The 24,120-nt window shown below is 40.3% G+C and overlaps 1 protein-coding gene across 4 annotated transcripts in view; it reads right to left on the reverse strand.

Moving 5' to 3' along the window:
- The window catches only part of ripor2 (RHO family interacting cell polarization regulator 2), a 76,186-nt gene that overhangs the window by 15,747 nt on the left and 36,319 nt on the right, over positions 1-24,120 (reverse strand). For all 4 annotated transcript variants that reach the window (XM_037794924.1, XM_037794922.1, XM_037794921.1 and 1 more), the window contains exons 2-6: positions 13,511-13,631; positions 8,783-8,938; positions 8,343-8,421; positions 7,105-7,128; positions 6,574-6,627 (exon numbers count right to left, since the gene is read on the reverse strand). In XM_037794924.1, coding sequence (XP_037650852.1) covers positions 6,574-6,627; positions 7,105-7,128; positions 8,343-8,421; positions 8,783-8,938; positions 13,511-13,631 — 434 coding nt within the window. The remainder of the gene's footprint in view (positions 1-6,573; positions 6,628-7,104; positions 7,129-8,342; positions 8,422-8,782; positions 8,939-13,510; positions 13,632-24,120) is intronic.

Raw genomic sequence — 24,120 nt, forward strand, 5'->3', positions numbered from 1 at the left:
AAGAAATTAAAAATCAATTATTAGTTTCAGTCATGTTGCAAAAAATGCCATAAACTCTGGTTCCAGCTTTTTAAATGTCATTATTTTCCATGATAATAAACTGAATATTTGGGGGTTTTGGACTCTTACTTGGACAAACACGTCACCTTGGGCTCCTGGGACTTGTGATGGACATTTCTTACTACATTTTGACATTTTATAGATTAAATGATTAAACAATGAATCAATAAAATAATCAAAAGGCATGGATTAATGTACAACTATACATCCATAACCTTCCTAACAAATAATCAATTATTATTATTTCTTTTTTTTACTTAATCAATAGCAATAATATTCTACAAACAATAACACAAAATATGGCACCATCAGTGTGCTCATTTAAAAATCTATTTCAATACAAAAAACAAACCTGCTTTAAAATTCCTCCCATAAAAAAGCATCTGAACCTTCTTAATTAACTCTTACCAGATGCGAACAGATATTAAATGTAAATGTATTCTACATTGAGTCCTCTATTGGACTCAGAGTCCCTGTATTAATTACAGCCATGACAAAACCTTAATGGCTCAGAGACCCAGAGAGGGATTATGGGAAAATCTTTATTGGGAAAATCAATTATGCCCAGGGCGAGGATAATATTGTGTTCACATTTATGAAGGTTGAGATATCCATTTTACCTCTTTTTTTTAAGTCCCTCCCGAGCTAATCCTTGTAAAATGACTAAATAATAATACTTGTTTGGTGGTTTGACACCACAGTCGGAGGTAAATGTGGAGCTTTTTTATTAAGTATCACTGGGAGTTTTAAAGGATTGTCTCTGTATCTACTCTATATCTGACTTTAAACTGAGGGATTTAAAATATGAGCGGAGAATCTTTAGGATATAGCAGCAATCCTCTTAAGATATAGCCATTATCCTGGATTGTATGTGAGGTGCACACAGACACACACACACTTTCTGCCAGAGGGCGAGTTATTATAAGCAGATTAAAATAGGCGGGCCGCATCAAACACCATCAAACACACTGTGGGTGAGTGGGTGTGGGTGTGGGTGTGGGCGTGTGTGTGTGTGTGTATGTGTGTGTGTGTGTGGTGGCTAGATTAGCATTCAAGGGAAGAGGGGAAAGCAAAATGGCCCTATATAAAAAATAATCACATGCAAAGTATTTACACTCATTCTGGATTGAATTTGGCACCATTAACACACAAACACACACTTTCTTTCTCTCTAGGGGGAAGAGGAGGCGCCTGGCAGCCGCTCTTCTCACCTTCAATCTCTGTCACTCATCTCCTTAATGATGCCTTGCTGAAACTAGCACACACACACACACACACGCACACACACACACACGCACACACACACACACAACATAGACCCTCTCCCATGCAGGACATCATAGGGGTTGCATTGGGCCACCTGCCTCCTCCATGTGTGCAAATTACTGCTCGGACATCTGCAGGCAGCCAGCAGCACGAGCAGGAACAAAAGACCAGGCTGATATGAGTCACACAAACACACACACACACACACACACACAAACACACACATACACACATACACACTAACAACTTGCTGATGGATGATTGTTAAGTCATCCCTCACGGCAGCTGTCCTGCACAAAGAGAGACGCCTGCGCCGCAGCACAAACGCTGACAAACACGTACCCACCTACTGCAGCTCACAGCTGCTGAATATATAACTGAAGATGTTTTTTATTGTCCTGCTCTGAGATGAGGTAAAGTACATGTGCTGCTTCTTTCTTTTTTTTTACAGTTTTATTCATACTGTATGTGCCTGACAATTTGTTTAAACATCCAATCAATGATGTGTATACTGTATCTGTAAGACACTAAAATATACTCTGCTTAATGACAAAATACTTAATGATGTTCATTTACACACGTTCATTTTCATAACAGCATATTGCTCTACTGAGGGAGCAATTTCTATCTCTGAGATAATCATCACTCTGTCTGATGGTACAAATGGAAACAAATAAAGATGACGGTGTCCTTTACGAGCCAATCAGCACTACTGCTCTCCTAAAATACAATTGTACTTCGTGTTTCCATCTTGTAGACATGGCTGGGCCACAATTAGCATACTGAAAGCTTCATAAGGCCCGACATCGAACGACAAACACACTGATACGATATATCTGCATGCAGCTTATGGTTCCCTCCCCATTTTTCCAGCCTTTGCTGAATCAGTTTCCAATTAGGGGAGGTTATTTAAGAGAATGGGAGTGTCGGATCTGTTTGACTGATGAAGACACACTTGGCGTCGAAACGTTAGTCTAATAAAATTGACTGTCTAAAATCTGTGTGTTCCAGTGTGTGTTGGACCTGGTCTCTGAAGTCTCTCCTGTTACAATATACAGTATCTGCAATAAGCAGTCTAGCTCAACAAAACATATTATATCATATTATATAACTGGATAATAGATATACAGTACACTTATCTTTCTGAAAGGAACTGATTGATAATTGATAACTGAATAAACACATAGCTAGCCTCCAAACATTTCATACTAACATACTAACATGCTATTTAGTACGCTAGAACAGTATGTGAGTTTTTTTAGTATGTCCGAAACCTTTGTATGAAACCAATAGTATGTGAATTGCTTACTGTTTCCAGTGAAATATTACAGTATACAAACACTGGACACTATGCCGGCATAAATATCCCACAATTCAATGCGGTAGTGACGACAACGTTCGTAACAGCTGTTGACAGACAGCTCTGTAACATCAATAACACTTCAGTATAAGATTCCACTTTGCTAGGCGTAATATATATTTTAAATTAGTTCAGACTTTTATTCTCACAAATCATCATCAAAAGATACATACTACTGTTTATTCACACAAAAGTACGTTGAATGATAGTTCACATATGGAGTATGTAGTGATTAGTATTTTGGATGGAGTAATACAGTATTAGAGCTCTGTCAAAGGCTAATTATCAACCTACTGTTAGGAACACAGCATCAGTTCACAACTAGAGCCACTCTTTATATACAGTATGGATGAGGCCAACTCTTTGTGCGTGTGTGTGTTTTTTTAATTTCCTGACCACGATGCTTTTGTGGTTGGCCGATTCTCTTAGCTCGACATTCAGCAATTGATCGCACTCAATAGCTATCTGCTGATGCTGAGGTTTGGAAAATTAACTGTCCTGTGTGTGTGTGCGTGTGCGTGTGTGTGTGTGTGTGTGTGTGTGTGTGTCTACGGAGCAAACGGGGCATCAAGGGCTCCTAGCTGACTTGGCATTGGCATAAGTTTTATTAATGAATCCAGCATGCATTTCCTCTTCCCTACTTAACTTTATACTTAAATTAAAATTCACTTCAAATGAATATTATAAGTCTAATAAAGAAGACTTTATTGAATTTTTTTTACTAGGGCTGTCAATCTATTAAAATATTTAATTGTGATTAATTGCAAATTAATCGCACATCTGTTCAAAATGTACCTTAAAGGGAGATTTGTTAAGTATTTAATACTCTTATCCACATGGGAATGGATAAATATGCTGCATTATGGGTCAAGAGATCCCTTTGAAAATGCCAGTTTTTCCTTGCCAAAATTTTGCGCAAGTTTGGAGCGTTATTTAACCTCCTTCCCGACAAGCTAGCATTACATGGTTTAACATGTTAAACATGGCAAAAATATGCTCAAATCATAACATGGCAATCTGCAGCCCAACAGGCAACAACAGCTGTCAGTGTGTCAGTGTGCTGACTTGACTATGACTTGCCCCAAACTGCATGTGATTATCATAAAGTGGGCATGTCTGTAAAGGGGAGACTCGTGGGTACCCATAGAACCCATTTTCATTCACATATCTTGAGGTCAGAGGTCAAGGGACCCCTTTGAAAAGGGCCATGACAGTTTTTCCTCGCCAAAATTTAGCGTAAGTTTGAAGCGTTATTTAGCCTAGTAAGCTAGTATGACATGGTTGGTACCAATGAGCCTGCTACAACTTAAAAATCAAGTCCTCTGAAACTGATGTTGTACAAGGCCATTTCAGGTTGACATTAAGAAGTTACATCCAACATTTTCAGCGCATCATACTTCTGCTAGAAGACTAGAAACTGATCATTTCAAATAATGACAAAGAATTGGTGAAAATAAATAAAATTTAAACTATTTCAATTTCCAGCCTATAACCTGCACAAAGTCAGACAGTCGATGAAAAGACAAGGGTTTGGCGAAGGAGCGCTGGTACACATTTAGAACGAAAGAGCACAGGGAGTGCTAGATTTAGCTTACTTTTTAGTTATGCTTTGACTTTTGAGGCTTTTTATTTGCCTGAAAAGATAAATCAGTCACTCCTTCAAATATTTACTAGTGCATTCAAATCTATTTTTGCACAGAGCGTGAAAGAACAGAGGAGCTTCAGAGTAATATTGGATGCCGAGTAGAAAGGCTTTGAGTGTGTGCTTGTTTTAACTGCATCCTGTGACAACCTCACAAGACAGAACAAGCATTGAATCTGCTTGTGTTTTCTCTTTGTTATCGAGGTCAAAGTGGAGCACGCCTGCAGATATATTTCCTGAGTTTCTAAGACAACATCACCTATTTTCAAATGACTCTCATCAGACCTTTTATTTTTCCTATGTTCCCTCCATTTCCCTCCTCTCATTATTCTTCCTTAAAGCACCCTGACAATCACTACAGCCGACTAACTGCCCTGACCCAGATTCACTGTTGACTTCAACCCTTCAGAAACACTTCCACAAATCTGTCCAAGGACTGTCTCTTTGTCTCCTGTCGTATTGGCCATGTCGTTGGACATCTTGAAGGTGAGGTTTTTTTATAGTCTGTCAGGCCTGTATGTGAACATAAAGGGTTAAGGTCACCCAATAGCTGGCTCCTCCGTGCTCCTCAAGACTTCAAAGGCTCCGTCTTCGGGTAACCATGGTAACCTTCGGAGCGGCGCTGTTGTTTCGGTGTGTGTATTCTGATTGCCTGCTGTCACGTCTGATGTGACGCACAGCGAGGGAGACTATTACAGGACTACAATAAGGGGATGTGGAAGAAAAGTCACAGAGCTGCGCAACCTTGCTGGGGATTAATGTCCCCAACTGGCAACCACAGAGGAGACTACAAAGGAGGATACAGCAGGGAAAAAAGTTTCCCTACCTGGCAACCTGTTGCTTCAACCATTAAAACAGCTGGAAACTTCCCTAATACATCAACACATGAACCAGAGAAGAGCAACAATACCACCTTAACCTGACAGCAAAAATCCTTCCTGAAGCCAACTAGACGAAGTCAGTAGAGCGTGGAGTAAAAACTCAACACGCAAATGATCAGTTCATCAGAATGATACGTTGAATAGATACTTCAAGATGTTGGGAAATGTGCTTATTTTGGTTTCTTGCTGGGAGTTAGATGATTAATATGTTACATCTCATTAGCTTAATCAGTACAAAAAAACAAAGCTTTAGAGGTACTGGTATGGTGGATTTGTTTTACCTTTGCACAGAGCCAGAGCTTGTTGTTCCCCTTGTTTCCAGAGTTAAAGCTCAGCTAATTGCTGGTAGGCAGCTCTATCACTGCACAACCAAGATATAGTTGTTTTTACACTTAAGTCTTTCTACAGATTAAATAAACAAGATATAACATTTTAATTAGTGAGTTTAAGAGGTGCCTTAGGACAGAGCAGGGCTATCCGTTTCCCCATGGATGTATAAAGAGAGCTGGATACAGCGTTGTAGGCAAGCTCCCGTCCATTCCTATGAGAGTTGCTCAGTGGCTCATGAAGCCAAAATGGCTCGACTGCCGAGTGATAAAGTACCCGGATCATCCGGTGATCTTCCGCATCCATTGGGCCCATAGAGCAGACGCAGTAGCGTTTCCTTTAACCCTGCCTCCCAAATTTTGCCTATGACTTGCTTTTTTACATGAATGCAGGAAGGGAAAACACTCTGGATTCTGCTATTAGTTAATTTTAAAACTTTTAGGACCTAATGATTTAAATAAGGGCAATTCAAGTGTTCATACTGGGAAGTTGATTTACCTAAAAAAAAATATTATCTGCTGATTTACAGATGTCTCTTTCCCAGTGTAAATCTATGGGGAAAAGTCTTTTTTGGGCCCAATGGCATCACGTGATGGACACGGAAGTTGTAGTACCGCTGTTCGGCCACTGTGTAAAATTTGCTTCAAAGTCTGGCGCTCTTCCTGGGGGCTTGGTTTCCCCTTGTCTCAAATCTTGCTAAGTCATGCTTAGCTAAGCTAACCAGCTGCTGGCTGTAGTTTCATACATAACGGACAGATATGAGAGTGGTAGTGATCTTCTCTGATCTTCTGAGAGGCGGAAATATGCGCCAGTATTGTGGTTTCTGAGTGACTGTGTGGGTGTTGTGTGGAGAGGCTTAAAGTGAAAAGAGGTATTTAGATGTGAAATCTTTAACAGCCCTTGATGGATGCTTTCCGAGCATAGCACTTGAATGCAGAAAACAAATGAGACTAAAGACTCAAGAACACAACACCAACAACTTGTGATGGATACGTTGAAAGCACTGGTTGATATCAATCCATCCCATCAGTTCTTACCTTGCTCATGTGAAACTCCAGACGTCTCATGTACCGTTCAATGGTTTTGATTTGCTGCAGAAAGACAGACACAGCACAAGAGTTTACTAGTACCTACATCTGGTTTAAATCTGTAAACATAATGATTTGTATGTCCATACTACAGGATATAATGAGGCACACTTTACAAGCCTGTCAAAACAATGATTTAATGATCATTAATGATCATTAAATGTATGTCACAAGTTGGCAAAAATGTTTAACTAAATGGGATCTGTTGGTTTTATATGCAAATATCTCACAATTAATCCCTCTCAAGGCTGTCTCTCCTGTCCCATCACACACTTTCTCTCTCTTTCATCCTTTTTCTTGCATTATTCCTCAATCCCTTCACTTCCACTCTGTCCTTCCTCCCTCCTTTCTTCTGCCTTAAGCAGTTTTTTCTTCTTCCTTCGTCTCAATTTTTTTTTTTTACATCAAAGATTTGCCCCCCCCAGCACACGCCAAACTTGGAGCGGTTGTTACAGCAGACCCTCCCCTCCATCAACTCACCTTGTCAAGATCATACAGTACTCCCTGGAGAGACACAAAAACACACACACACAATCACAGTTAGTACAGAAGGACGGCACAGCTGAGGCTGCTTAAGAAATGCAAAGTAGGCTATAGTATAAAAAAAGATCCTGTTAAACAGCCTTTCCAGTGGCAGCCTTGACTCTGTATGTGTACAATATGTGTGTGTGCGACGTGAATCTGTGATACTAAAGTTGATATATTATTATTGCATGTGATGCATCATTAAAATGAAAAATAAAACAGAGCTGAGATCTGAGATGATCCCAGCTGCCAAAACTTGTTCTTGCTGCTTTTTGTGAGATATAAGTAACCGTAGGTATAAATACCATGATGGAAAAAACACTGTGATTTTGGCCTTTAAAGGAATATTCTGAAATTTTGGGAAACATACTTATTTGGTTTCTTGTGGAGATTTAAATGCACTCTCATGCATAAGTAAATATTTAACTCAGTCAGCAGATGATTAGCTTAGCGATTAGCATAGCATCCCCGCAAACAGGGGGAAAACATTTGGCTCTGTTCAAATTGCCTGCCTCCGCCTACTATGCAAGTTGCAGTTTACATCCGTGTCTGTCCAAAATGTCATCACTTCATCATTTTATCCAATTAGACATTAGTGAATTTGTCATAATTAGCATATGAATTCTTGAGTTATGGCCAAAAAACGTGTTTTGTGAGGTCACAGTGACCATGACCTTTGATTACGAAAATCTAATCAGTTCATCTTTGAGTCCAAGTGGACGTTTGTGCCAAGTTTGAAGAAATACCCTGCAGGCATTCCTGAGATATCGCATTCACAAGAATGGTACGGACGGATGGACAACCCAAAAACATAAAACCTTCCGCTGTCACTGGAACGGAGGCATAAAAACATCTGCCGACCAGCACGTCTAAAGCTTAATTTTTACACTTAAATGATTGTATGACTTAAACAAAGATAATACTTGTTACTTGGTGAGCTTTAAAGGTGCTTGTAAGCAGATTTTGTTACCTTCAGACAAAGCCAGGTTAGCTGTTTCACTGTTTCCTGTCTTTATGCTAAGCTAACTACGTCCTTTAAAGTACAGACATGAGAGTCATATTGATCCTCTCATCTAACTCCTGACAAGAAAGCGAATAAGCGTATTTCCCAAAAATGTCAAACTATTCCTTTAAGATGTGACTAAGATGTGATGTGTTGCTTGTATGTAAATTAATATATGGTAGCTTCTCACCAGGCGAGAGTTCCTCTTCATGTCCTTCATCAGAGACATGAGTTTGTCCAGCTCTGTTTGATGAACTTCAAGATACTCACTACGGGACGAAAAGGGAAAACACTTGAGAGGTTGATACAAATTCAAAAAGATTAAAACTTTATCAATCTCTGTGGTAGAAATGAATGTATGCATATAATGACGGCAATATAAACACACTGGTATACAAACATATTTGCAGTTATGTAAATATATACAGCAGAAAAAATGGATCAAACAGGCTGTAAATGAACACATTAAAGAAACAGATTATGGACATTTACTCACAGATGTCTTACTAACTTATAAAGAAATGATTACTCTTGAACATTTGATTAGTTTATGTACTGAAGAGAAAGATATTTCCATTGCTTGACTGGAGTGTGTGTATGCAGTGCAGTATCAGTGTTTGGGTTACTCACTCCAGGCCTTGTTTGAGTGCATTGTAAACTTCTTCCACTCTTTTAGGCTGCGGCTCTCTGGAGCTGCTGCCTCCTTTGTGTCCTGACAGGTGGGGCTTCTTTGGCTTGGACTGAGGCTTCTTCTGCACTGCCGAATTCCCCATGAAAGAGTTACACCTACACACACACACACACACACACACACATACACATTAGTGAGTGCAATAGACTAGAGGCTTCCCTGTGTGCAGGAATTTTCTTAATCTCCTGTGCAATGATGGAAAAACATATTGTGTTTCACAATGTTTGCAAAAGTTTCATAGCAAACGCAGGATACAGGAGGACTATATCTTCGACCAAACATCTACTAAGAACTAAGAAGTGCAGATAGTTCAGCGCAAAGGTTTTCAAACTGTGAGTCACGCCTAGGAGAGTTGAAGGGGGGGCGCAGAGGGAGAGATGTGATCTGAACACACATGATATGAATGTTTTTAGATTCAGAGTGTCTTACACTATTGTTATCGCCAAATAAACATCAATAGATCTGCTTAGAAATCATAAAAAAGATGCTTCTTACAACCACAGAGCTTGCCTGAGAATCATCATGTTTTAAAGTGTTTTTCAGTATCAGAATAATCCAGTGATAGTTGTCTGTACATTCGTAGGTACATTGCAAACAGGAACTGCTTATAGATAATTAATAATTTGCCCAAATGTAAAAAATACAGGCAAAAAAGGGTGTCAGAGATAACTAACTGATTGCATGGCAACATTATACTTCCTGTTTACATCTCTCAAAGCCCACAAAATTATAAAAACTATGGTTCCACAACTTGATGATTATACGCCAAATAGCAGTAAAATAGTCATAACAGGACCGATGCTGAAAACTCCTGGTTCAGACTAACTCATGCAGACACAACATTACATCTCATATTAAATATTTAGCATGGGATTTCCACAGTATTTCAGATAGCCAGGCCTGCAGCTGCCTATAATAATGTAGCGTTAGATGAGATTTCTGTATTATTACAGCATGCTGAACATGCCCTAGGGCCAGCCTCAGCATGAATTCATCTCATCTGTCCGACGGGGAGGGCTCGTCGAGTCTGTTCACACTAAGATAACTCCAGACTGACACATTTAGCCTACATGTCATTCAGCAAAAAAAAACTGTCAAACGTGCAAAACTCACAGCGTAACCTCAGAGGTGAACGTTTTCATCGATCACAGGGGTGTGCTAAATCACAAGTGTGTGTGCACATGCAAACATGTGCTTCCCACCCCCTACCTTCTGTGTTTGACCTGAGTAATGCTGCCATTTGTCTTCTGCTGGAGTGAACTTACAAACACACACACACACACACTGAGGCACAATCACACTCCCGGCAATCAATGACATTCAGTGTTCTTCACTCTCGCTTCCCTACGGACCAACAACAGTGTGACTGACTCAAGGGGGGGGGGAAGCCAACACATGTGGATACGTAGAGTTAAACAGAGTATATACATATTTATATAAAAAGACAGTGACACAAGCTCCTTTAAATTGTATCATGTGTGTACAAAAGGGCTGCAACCACCATCATATGTCTTGTTTTGTCGGACCACCAGTCCAAAACCCATAAATATTCAATTTACTACAACATAAAGATAAAAAAAGCAGCAAAAGCTATTCAATTAATTATCATATAAAACAGAGAAAAGCAGCCCATCTTCACATTTAAGAAGCTAAAAATCAATAGTTGCAACAATTAATCGATTAATTAATTAGTTGTCAACTATTAAATTAATCGCCAACTATTTTGATGATGGATTAGTCGGTTTGAGTAATGTTTTAAAGAAAAAAAAAGTCAAAATTCTCTGATTCCAGCTTCTTAAATGTGAATATGTTCTGGTTTCTTTACTCCTCTATGACAGTAAACTGAATATCTTTGAGTTGTGGACGAAACAAGACATTTGAGGACATCATCTTTGGCTTTGGGTAAAACTGATGAACATTTTTCCCCATTTTACTGACCAAACAACTAATCGATTAATAGAGCAAATAATCGACAAATTAATTTACAATGAAAATAATCGTTCGTTGCAGCTCTAAAAAAATCAGCATATATTTGCCATTTTCTGCTTGATAAATCACTAAAAACAATTAATAGATTATCAAAATTGTTGATGGAGAACTCTATTAATGATTTCGGCACCATGTATAAACCTAGTTTCTATGCTCACATAAAGAAAACCTCAGACGCCTTTCTTTCCTCACATCAACCCATTTTAGGTCACTTTCATCTTACCCGCTCATGCACATTTCAGCTTTTAAAACCATTACAGATTTAGCTGACAAATGACATTTCCCCTGGACTTAATGAAACGATCCCAGAGTCGTCTCGGAGACCCGGCGACAACCAATTCCAGCGCTCGACAAGTTGGAATGTGCCACGTCTTGCTGCGTGCGTGCCAGGCAACGCAGCACAAGTCGAGCTAAGCTGCCACAAATGTAGGGCACCGCTGAATGGGAGCGCTGCGTAGCCTTGGGGTCACGCAAGCTGTAGTGTAGAAGGGTCTCTTGGCAGGGACACACACACAAAAACACACATATGCATAGATGCTAACACTATTCCATACCGACTTATAATTGTGACACAAACTGCAAAGTCTGCATGCATGCGTAAATGCACATACATCATGGGTACACACGTGGAAAGGCCTCGCTGGATGACACTTACAAACTGCGGTGGCCTTAGAAGCCACATCTCTGCAGCTTTCCACCTCGCTCATTATCAGAAGGGTAACTTGTCAGCCGCTGTCAGGCGCCCACACACCCGAGTCATTCCAACCAATTACCCCGCTCACTGTCTGAGCAGAGGGGAAAGACGGGAACAGCGTCTTCAAATAGGTTCTCTCAGCAGGACCAGGGGCTGCTGAAGAGGACCAGGCGTCAACAGCCCAAAGATCGTAAGAGATATTTCTGTGAGTGTGCGAGGGCTTTGTCTCGTGATGAGTGAGCGAGAGCCGTCATGGATGAGTCAAAGAGGAGGGAACGCAGATAAGATCACTCAAGAACTTTAACGATCTCATGACCAACTATGAATGAAACCATCACCAGGAAACTGAGTTAGCTGTGCGGTTGTGCAACAGAGTGCTGATCATCCCTCAAGAATTCAGTTCCTTTACGGGATCTTGAGACTTGCTGTGGCTCGCTGAACACCACGACGGTTGGCACCAGATTATTGAGCTCCTTCTTTGTCTGTGAGTGATGTTTGAATCTGGTTACAGTGATGTTTTTCTGAATGGGACATTTTACAAACAAACAGAAAAGTGGCAAGCAAATAAAGGTTTTGAAGGACTTTGTGTAGATGCCAACATCATCTGTTCTGCAGGAGGATGCAGGGCAGAGACTCAATAAATACATATTTTCAGTACCAAGACAAATAATGAGCAAAATATTAAAGAATAGTTTCCAAGAAATGAGTTGCTGCAATTTTCTTAAAATGTTAAAATGTTGTCTCTAGGCTTCAATATCATCGTTTTTCATGTGTTGTCTTTTCCATCAACATGTCCCCTACAAAATCACAGATTTTACGTTGATTCAAAGGGTGTTATGTATGTACTGCATATGTTATGTGAATGAATGCCAGTGAAATGACTATGGTTACTGCTCTTAAATCAGAAGATTTCACATGTCACGTCAACTTATGTAACAGTTATGTAAGGTTTACCTTAAAGAAAGAGGACTTTGTCTCACTGTCTTTAGTAGGGTGACGAGGAGTCTCGCTTTATGAAGGACAACACAGCATTTTTATCCCAGTTGTCCCACATACCACATACTGAGACGATGTCCCACATATTTCATTGGCTAGTTTTCAAAAGTCAAACCACTGCAGGAAAGACGCTTTTCTAAAATCTGGCTTTTATCCAATGGCTGTGAAAAAAGCAGGGATGACTGTCATCACTGGGCTGTGTTTGCTGTCAATCAAACTGTGCACATGTGCAGGTTAAGTGCAGGTTAAAATGTCACTTTCTTTGCTACGCTTTGCCCAACGGGGAAAATTGCAAGTCACCAGAAAGTCACAAGCTATGAAGATGTAGGTGGAATATAATGGAAACTACCACAAAGAAAAAGAAATGCAGCTACAACAAAGACCGGTGGAAGGCGATTCTCAGAGTTTTTTGTGAAATTTGCCAGTTATTTTTCAATTTCACACAACGGGAATACGACATGAAGCGACAAAGTTCATGTGAGTCTCAAAAGAAACGTGTGGCTCAAAAAGATCTACGGATGCATTCGGGCAAAGCACACAATAATGTCTTTATAAAGTCTGAGAAAACAACCCTGATGATGTCATCCAGGGTTATTCTGGATTGGGTTTCAGGGTTCACACTTTGTGACAGAAAGCATGGGTTACAAAACGGGGATGTAGGATTTGAAAGACATTGGGCAGGGACGGTCTAATGAAAAAGTTGCATTATGGGGAATGTAGGCCAGCATCTTCTGGGGAAGTGTCTTCTGCTTTGATTTTAATCCGTCTCTCGCAACTCCCCAAACTTTATACCCCTTTAAGAATATAATGATAAAGCGACTCTTTAATGCCTGATCTACTGTCAACTAATCATTAATCAGCTTCACCTTCAAAATCAATAGTTTCTGAGGATATGATTTACTCTTGGCGTGGAAATCAATTTGCCCCCCTGATCTTTCAGATATGAGTAACATCAGCTGATCACAGACTGACAGCTTTAAAGACTTACCGAGAGCGTCGCTCCTGTAGCGTGCTGAAGCCGGCGAAGGACTGACTCCGGATTATGCCGTTGGGCCCTCCGGGGGAGTGGGTGCCGGCCGCCATGATCTCCGGGACGCGGGACGACACTCCTGGAGAAAAGACAGACACACAAATCCATTAAATACAAACCCATTGACAATACGTGGACACAGAGTGATGGATTCAGGATCAGGGTCAGTAATGCATCTTGGGTACAACAAAAGCTTCCCATGAACTCAATTAACACCCAAACCATGTCGACAGAAAGGTTGTGTGCGATGTGGACGAGCAGCATTCAGATCCTGCGCTAACACGTCTCAACTACTCCGGCCTACCTGTCTCCACTCAACTGCAAACAAACCTCAACTGATACATGTTTTCCTTCCTCAGGCAGGTGTCATAAAACACGACTCTTGTCACTTCCCGTGTTTGTTCATATTTCCTACCTGAACTAAGAGGTCGACCTCTAAAAAGGCATTTCCTAGACTTGACAGCTGTTTAAAAACCACAGCAGAAGTCACTACATACTTGAGGGTTACACCACAGACCTGCTGTAGCTTTAAAGGCCATGTTTTGCCTTCTAGAAATCTAATTTGTGTGTTTCCAAGAAAAAGACAACCCAGGCCGTCCGATGGATGAGTTATCTAATCAGCTTCTCCCATAGTTAAGACATCCTTCATCACTGCGTCTATTAGCAGCAGCAGCCTGTCAGATTTCAACCTTTTTTTTTTTAAGATGATGTGGAGTGCAACGCGGCTCACGTGGGCACTTGGGGAACGAGCTGAAAATAGACAGAAACGTCCACGTATAGCTGTCAGATAATGATGTAGCAGAGATTAAGTGCCCAGAGGGAAGAATCCACAGAGATAACTGAATCACAGTTTCAGCTAGCATGTTGAGATTTTGTCCAGATCACGATGCCGGTGGCAGCAGGATGGTATTTCAACTTAAAAGGGCAATTCAGTGAGTAACTGTTTAATGACAGACAAAGCAGGGATGCACAACTCTGCTGCAGTTTGGGGGCCCAATACTGACCTTATTAAGTAGGGTTGGAAGAAAATATTGAGTATCGCAATATTATGTTTTGTGATACTGTATTGATTCTCAAAAACACTGTAGCGATCTTTTATTAATAGTTTACATGCAAAGATCAACTCAGTCAATACTTAATTCAATTTGCAAAGAGATGCGCCCTCTCAAAGTAGTGCTATGATGTTGGATGTTACAGAGACTGTGATGAATACAAATGCAGATCCCACTGTTCTGATTGCATAAAAAAAAAATATTTTACTCAGATTTTATGCATATGGCAGTGTATTCTTTACACTATGACAGTTTTCCTAAAATTTGATTTTGAAAATCAAAATACATCGCCTTGCTTACAGTAACAACCAACGAGGTCGTCCAGACATATTATTACCATCTGAGAAATATTGCCAGGATACGACCCATGCTGAGTTTTAATGACACTCAAATTATCATTCATGCTTTTATTTCTTCACGGTTACATTATTGCAATGGTCTTTTAATGGATATGAATCAGAAATCAATAAATAGACTCCAAAGTGTGCAAGAAGCAGCAGCGAGATTTATAACAAAAGTCAAGAAAAGAGACACTTCACTCCAATTTTAATGACTTTACGCTGGCTGCCCATTGGTTTTACCAACCAGTGCGCAGCCTGAGATCCTCAGGCAAGAACTTGCTGACTGTTCCCACATCACGCTTAAAAACGAAAGGGGACCGATCGTTTGCTTTTAGGGTCCTCGGCTGTGGAACGACCTGCCTGAGGAGCTCCGGTTTGCGACATCAGTATCTTGTTTTAAATCACGCTTAAAGACTTTTCTATATCGAAAGGCTTTCCTATAATTTTTTTAACTATTGATTTGCACTGTACTTTGTTCTTGATGTTATGAATAGGGTTTTAAGTTTATCCCTCTTTCTCATTGATGGATTGTGATTATTGTTGTGTTTTATGTTTATTGTAAAGCACTATATAAAAAAAACTTTATTATTATATTATTAGTAGTATCGCAATATATCGCAATATATTGAATCGTATCCCCTGTATCATGATACGTATCGTATTGCCAGAGTCTTGCCAATACACAGCCCAAATATTTAGCAGGTCAGGTATGCAACCGCTATCGGTTACATTCAGTGAGTCACGGCGGGCTGACAACAGTGCCACAGCAATCTCTGGCCTCATGTTACTTTTAATAAAAAGACTTACAGTTTCATGCAGTGAAATACACACCAAATCCAAAAAATGCATCAGTCAAATTCCGAGATACCAGAATTAGGAGAGTGCAACTGACCTAACGTGCTGATCTCAATGTTAACACTGTGATGACTGTAGCAAAGAAGTGTCATTTACTGTTAATCAGTATCACTTCACAACTGAGCTAAAAGGAAAAGTATGGTGAACACACACAAACGGCTGGAGGAGAGAGAGACAGATTTGTCAAATCAAATTAAACTCCACTGACAAGCAGAGGAATCATCATCAGTATTCAGCTCTCCTGTGTGCCTGCTGCTCTTCCTCACACAAACAAGATAAACCGTCCCGCAGCGTTACCAGTTAAACAACTTTGAAATACGAAGTGATTGCATTTTTGGTCGGTTTCTGTGTGTGTCACTCTGTTTGTACGTGACCTGTTTCTTTTTCCACTGATGCATCCGTCTTTGTGTCTCCAAAGGACAGACTACCTCATTTCGTCATACAAATGTAAGCATGTACACACACCACCGTCGTCCACAGACACCTCAGTGCTACAAGCGATTGAGCAACCTGATATCCCCTCCTTCGGTCTGTGTGACAGACAGAGAGCAACACAAAGATCCGGCACGGGGCCCGAGGAAAGACTAGAGCCTTGCTTTGCGGCGGGGGGGACAAAAGGCCGGTGAGACGGATACTGTTCAGGCTATTAATAGCAGCTAGCTCACTTTAACACTGAGGACCACTGATGGCTGTGACTCAGTAAATGAATCATCAGGATGAAGGTCTGTTTGATTGGAGAGATGGAGCCAAAAATACATCTCAATTGCTTCTACGGACTAGTTTATCTATAAAAACAAAATATTGTTTGGTTTTAATTTTGACTTGTAGGCTAACACAGCTGGTGCAATGCAATATGGTTAAAACTAATAACAAAATAGTATTAAAGCTTAGGCAATATAGTGATATTATATTGAATATCGTTATATGAGACTAGATATTGTCTTAGATTTTGGATTTCATAATATGCATGTGTTGTCTTTTCCTGGTTTTAAAGGCTGCAATACATTTATACATATTACAAGATATGTCATTTTCTGAACATACCAGAGTGTTCTAGCTGTGCTACTATTTGCCTTTACCCACTTTATCATTGAATCCACATTACTGATGATTATTTATTTATCAAAAATCTCATTGTGTAACTATTTGGTCAACCCTAAAATATCATCTCAATATCGATATCGAGGTATTTGGTAAAAATATCGTGATATTTGATGTTCTCCATATCGCCCAGCCCTATTAAAGCCGCAAAAATCAATATTCTTTATAGTAATTTTGTTTTTAGTCACAACTCAGAGTTGTTAATTTGGACGTCAGAAATTAGCCGGATAAAATTTGTACGATCACATATGATTCTACTGAAGTACAATAATCAGTCGTATTGCATTATCGCCTTCCCCTAACACCGTTGGTAGCAGCTGAAAGACCAAACAGGAGAGCAGCAATTTGCCCGAATGCTCTGAAGCATTTTTGGTCCATTTTGGTCTCTGGATGCTCAACAGCACCGTTTTCTGCCTCGCCATGTTTGCCTCTCTGACTTTCTGACTCACTCTCCTAAAAGAAGAGCAGTGGGTGGCAAATGGTACATTTTGTTACCTAATGCTCTCTGGGTAATCACAGAAACTGGATGGACGCTGCTCCCTGCACTTTCCCGAAGATTTCCCGTAGATATAGACGAAGGACGAGAGAATGTGGGCACTCGAAAACTAAAAAACTGTCCATAATGATACCAGATGGTAGAAGCTGTTTAGTTTCAAGTCCCTTCAGTACCCCGATATTCCCAAATGGTACGAGCAGGTAGTTCTGCCCGTGATGAGGAGCCGAGGGAATAAGAGTACTACGACTTACAGTCAGCAGAGAATAGATGTGAAATAACACACAATTCAAACAGCTTCATATTTAGAGTTACACAGTGTGCTCACTAAAATCTAATGCTGACTGTGAGACGGAGACTGTATGAAATTAACTCAGTGTTTGTCCCACATTCACTTATCAGGGACTCGCCCACCCACAGCATGATAAATGTGACACTTTATAAAAAGATAATCATCTTCTCTCCCTCAGTAACAAAGCCAGTACCTGCTTTTTAACATCAAGCAGCTTCAATTTCCAGCTTCTCAAATGTGAGGATTTGTTGCTTTTCTTTGTCATATATGATAGTAAACAGAATATATTTGGGTCTTGGACCGATAGTTGGACAAAACAAGACATTAAGACGTCATATTCGGTTCCGGGAAGTATTCTATTAATGGTTTAAGAGGAACACATTTGCCATTTACTCAAAGTTATAGAAACTATAGCCCGTCTTTACCCTCTTGATGTGTTTTTGCAGTAGACATTTTGCCATGAGTGGTATGCTAAACGTTCACACTCACATCCAGGCTTCTGGATTCTCCCGAAACCTTTCCCAGCCTCAGCAAACCCCCTTCAAAACAAACTCCAACTTTAAATCAATGGTCCCCACGTATAAAGACACACACATACACACACATACACAAAGAGTTGAGTTCAGCCACTGAATCATAAAAACCTTTCCTCTGCACCTCTTAGTGTCAGCGCTCATCTCGTCTAAAGAGCCTTTCAGAACGAGAACAACAATGCCAACTCTCGCAGTGCGTTCTGGTTCGGTGCCAGCCGTTAGCCCGTGTTGAATGCGGCCGCCATTCAGTCCATTCAGCGGTCTTTCTTCTCTGGCGCTCACACGCTAACAGCCTGAAATGCCCTCGACGAGGTGTGAGAGTGTGTTTCTTCTTTGTGGAATATGTGAACAGTAGATTGATCAGTATGCTGAGCTGCGGCTTGGCAAGATGATACACATGGGGGGGGGGGGACTGATGGGACTAATGTATTAAGGCACATGGACGGAGAGCTAACAGCAAATTAAGATTACATCAGGTGCTCTCTCGTGACAGTCAGTGCTCTGTGAGTGCTGGGGGGCGAGGAGCAGACTGGATAAGTGCATGAGGGATGACAGAGCGTCTAGGAAGACACAGGAGCCTCTCAACAGAGCACTGCAACCTGCAGGGCGAGGGTCATGTGACTGATGGTGTTCAACCGAGATAACACTACTGCTAGTGAACTAATTTTTTAAATGGATACAATTCAGCAGCAATTTATCATGTCTGAGGTCTTTTTATCACTTTGGCATTGTGCCGTTTGCTCCCTATTATCGGATATTCCTCCTGCAGACGTTGTGAACAGAGCTGAAGGGTCTTTTGTGGAATTTGAGGGAAAATTCTGTGATAACATAAAATGTTTAAAATAACATTGAAAGGATCCTCAAATGTAGTTTTCCAAATCTGATTAACTAAAACTCCTGTTTGCATGAATATTCATGAATGATGTATTGTAGGGCCGACCCGAATGCTTAGAAGCTTTGACAGTTGCCATGGTAATCGACCTCCAAATCAGTATTCGGATGCTTTGTTATTGTTTTTTTTATATATAAGTATGTCATAATAAAATATAAATCCCCAAATAACAACAACATTATTCATTATTCATATTCAAAATTCATTATTATTAGCTATTTTCAAATGGATATTGCTGTTTGTTTTGTGTAGAAGCGGTTTTGTGTACATTCCTGCGTCAGCAGCACTGAAACGGGGGAGATGGAGACAGACAGACAGAAGAACACGTCAGCCTGCTGCGCCGCGAAGCTTCCAATACCTTGTATGTATACCGAAGTGCCTGCTTCGGTATGCTGATGTTCTAGTTTGCTTTTCTAAAATCAGGGTTTTCCCAGCCATTACAGCGCATTTGTTTGCGCTACGTAAAACAATGAGGGGAGCATCCGGACGAGCCGAAGCACGGGACGGCACGGGGGAGCAGGGTGAGAACGATGGTGCTGTAGCCTCATCAATACAATATGCACATCCTGCAAAAAGCAGAACATAATATCGCTAATGAGAGCAAATCACCGATCAGACATTCTGTTAAAATGCTGGGGCGACTGGTTGTTTATTAATGCGCGATGTTATGCAGTGATGAATCAACGTTCACTTGAATCTGCTCTTTTGATTTACAGAATATGATTTTACAAGGCAAACATTGCCAGAAGATTTAAATGTTAAATGTTATCTATAGCTAGTAATAATACATCATTGATCATCATCATGACATCATTATGTAGACTGACTTTCTCTCAGCACCTCCAACTCTGACTTAGACAAACTAACAACGCTCCCCGACGCCTTCTGCTGTCTCCGTAGGTCACGTGACCTGCACCTTGCAGGTCGTAGAGTTCAGTTTGGAGGGGTTGTTTACAGGTGACTAACACATCTGAATTGTTTTTCTAAACATTTCTCCCACCGAGGTCACCTCTTGTTTCCTCCTCAATGACAGTATGACTCACTTTCTTCTTCCTTTGTTTCTTCTGCTCTACCCACTCTCACTGTCACTCTTTCATACAAATGCATATTGATTGTAAAACATGTCCAAGACATTTCTTCTTTCCATGATGCATACTAATGACGTAAATTCTTACTGATTTCTTCTATCAGTTTTATCAGTTCTTCTTTTATGAAGTTTGCAGCAATCACAAAAGAAGTGACGGAGATGAGGAGAAACAGGTGTATTTTTATTAGGGCTGTCAAAGTTAATGTGATAATAACGTGTTAACCCAAATTATTTTTAACGCCTATAATTTCTTTAACACATTAACGCAACTTGCAATTTTAGGTTGTAATGGGCTCAGTTTTAAAGCTAGAGTGAAGATACTGGTATCATATGAAACTAGAAAACCTAAGGACTTCAATTGGGAAATGACAACCATGTCTTACTAGCTTGTTAAATAATGCTCCAAACTTGGCAAAATGTTGGTGAGGAAAAACTGGCATTGCCATTTTCAAAGGGGTCCCTTGACCTCTGACCTCAAGATATGTGAATGAAAATGGGTTCTATGGGTACCCACGAGTCTCCCCTTTACAGACATGCCCACTTCATGATAATCACATGCAGTTTTGGCAAGTCATAGTCAAGTCATCACACTGACGGCTGTCGTTGCCTGTTGGGCTTCAGTTTGCCATGTTATGATTTGAGCATATTTTTTATGCTAAATGCAGTACCTGTGAGGGTTTCTGGACAATATTTGTAATTGTTTTATGTTGTTAAATATAAATATATACATACATTTGCATAAAGCATTATATTTGTCCACTCCCATGTTGATAAGAATATTAAGTACTTGAAAATCTCCCTTTAAGGAACATTTTAACAGATACAAATATATAATATTTTAATCAATTCACAGCTCAAGTTTTTAGGTTTTAAGACAATAAAATTAGCAAAATAGGCTGCAACTCAATATCAGGAACATGTGTAATATTTAGCATATTTAGTGTACGTAAACAAACTGCTGCATCTTTAAAGTCTTCACACTAACAATCATATCAATCATTCTAAGCTTCTCGTCTGCACAAAACACACACTCACATTTTGCCCACCTCACTCTCCTCTTTTATACAGGAGTCTCTCCCAAACTCCCAAACAGCTGCACACACACTTAACTCTTGAATAATCCTCTGAGAGTGTGTGTGTGTGTGTGTGCCCATTCCACGAGTGTGTATTTAAGTGTAAAAGAAACGGCGTCAGCCCGCAGAGCATGTTAAGAACAGGAGCCTAATTCTTAATGCCTGTATAAATTAGCCTCACCATGGCAACAGCAGACAAAATGGGATGAAGTGCGTTACGTAAAACAACGGTTATGAGCCAACTGCCAAGAAGTAGGACACACGCCCTCGTGTTACGGGGCCGAGGCTTTTAAAGCACCAATCCTTAATTTGGAAAAGGCGTATTTTTGATATTCTGATCTCTTACAGATGCTGCTTCATCAAAAGCGTCCCTAAACGGCCTTTCATTCCTTTCTAATTGTGTTTCTTTGTATTTATTGTGGCAGGAAACGCAGATAAAAATAGGAAGACATTAAAGAATAAAGCAGCCGGGAGATGAGGAGAGATTTGACAGGAGAAAAGTGTATAAAAAGATGCAGCTGTCCGATTACAAGATACAAACACCCAGGCCTCTGTTGAAACAGAACAAATCCCAGAGATCATAGTGATGGTATAGGGTTTGTTTACATGACTGGAAATGGACTGACATGTTCCAACACGCCCCGCAGGTTACAAGCGCGTGCCTGAAAGCTGCTCAGTTATCCCTTGATGAGTCCATGTCAGTGTGTGAACTGGTTCAGACTGCTGGTGCAGCTCCAAACTGGGCTAAAACTGGCTGCAGGCTGCCATCCCTGAGCCAAAACATACTACATTGTTCTTTTCTGTCTTTTTCTTTTTCCTGTAATCCTGTGCAAAACTGAAAACAAGAGTGAGGAACCCTGACAGAGCTCGGTTTTGTTTTACATGAGCACATCGGGTTGTTATGGACCTCTCAAGTGTCTCAAAGTCAAAAAGAAACTTTGGTCTACTCAACATGCTCATATTAAACTACAAAACCAGTGCATGTAAATTTCCTCAGATATTCCCTCAAAAAAAACAAGTTAAGATTTAAGACTCGCAGCAAGACATCCTGAAATTTCAACTCTTTACAGATTACCGACTGTCTACATAATTTCCTGCATGCATAAAGTGCATAAGATTAATTCTAAGATGAAAGGCAGCATGTTATAATCCCACTTTCATCACGTGTCCCATTAACCATTGACCATTTTGGAAAGAACATGTTTTAAATCCAAAAGTTCCCTGCAGGTAAAGCGTGCAACATTGACAAATCTGCCTGCAGAACACACACAGGCACTTAATCACTGCACAGTCATTATGTTTATGAAAGGTGACACCAGAGTGCTGCGCATGCAAATGTGATTCTGCACAGCAGAGAGATCATGATATTGCTTCTTGACTGACTTCAGGATTTGGCCATTTATAGCTACTTTTACGAAGCAAAATGACTCCAGACCTCATTATCAGTGCTGAGGAAAAGTGCAAGTTTCTCCTGAGGAAGGAGCACTTATTCATCTTCACTAAAAGGCTTCTCATAAAAGGTGCTAAAAGGACAAGAAAGGAAAAGGAAAAGGGAGGAAACTGTTTTAGGATGGCAGTGCTGAGGAGAAATATGCTAAGATCACCTTGTGAGGTGGCGATGAAACACCTTTAATGATAAAGATGGTTCACAGAATAGTCAGCTGTGTTCACTGCCGGCGAAACACTTTGACTGAGACGGGATCAAACATGGAGGAAGTTTGACGTACAGAACGCTCATTATGTGAGACGCAAGAAATTAAAACGGCTATTATCAATATTTTTATATTAACAATGGATTAAATGACAATGCATGAAATGTGTTGCTTGTAGTGACAAACCCACGGATAATTATCACCCAACTCTGCAGTTCCCCTCAGGTCTGCTGAGCTTTTCAGCATATTAAAGCTCATATTTTTACGGTTTTCACTCTCATCTGAAATGTTTTCGGCCGCAGCTTTTCATTGATAAAGCTCTACACATCCACTGTACATCGGGCTGGCCGGTATGGCCAAAATCTTCGTTATAGAGATATGAAATTACCTACAGCATATCGTGATAGAAGATTATAGCCATTCAGGGTTTATGTTCATTTTTGCTTGAAACGTAAAAACAAGAAAAGTATATATTATGAAGTGAAATTAAACCCAGAAAACAACCTCTTCAAGTAAAGTTGACCCGAATGCTTCAAAGCTTCGACCATTGCCATGGTAATCAACCTCCAAATAAAAAAAAAAAGTATTTGAATGCTTAAGTTTTGTACGTGATAATAAAGTATAAATCCCAAAATAGCCCATGAAATAAGGAATAATCCCAAAACGTTTGTTGTATGTAGAGGTGCGTGTGTGTACAGTAGTGCAACAGCGGGACAGCCCTATTACCCTAAGTGTAAACTAGACTCCCTCTGGTTACCAGCATTCAAAACATGCATTTCCTCTCCTACACACACACACACAGAGGATGATGTTGTAACTGAACGAAAGAGTCAGGAATACACCAAAGCTTTGAACCTGATAATAGAGACCCTGTTATGGCTGCAGTCACCTGTTGATGAACGGTAAATAACATTTTTACACTCTGACTAAAGACTTTGAGTCACCAGCTTGTGCTTCCAGCTATCCCATCACACAGACTAAACACACTAATGCAGGTATGCAGGTATCATGCAGGTATGCAGCGATGACACTTCAGGTACAAAAAGAATCAATAGGTTGGTCAATAGTCATCTCTAAAGATGCGAACAATGCCTCTTTGTAACAGTCATTTTGAATGCACACAACGGTGGAAAATTCCTGAAGGAACGCAAACATTTGACAAAACAATGAACTGACACGACCGCAAAGACAAACTGA

Source organism: Sebastes umbrosus, chromosome 15, assembly GCF_015220745.1.
Source record: "Sebastes umbrosus isolate fSebUmb1 chromosome 15, fSebUmb1.pri, whole genome shotgun sequence".
Taxonomy (NCBI): Eukaryota; Metazoa; Chordata; class Actinopteri; order Perciformes; family Sebastidae; genus Sebastes; species Sebastes umbrosus.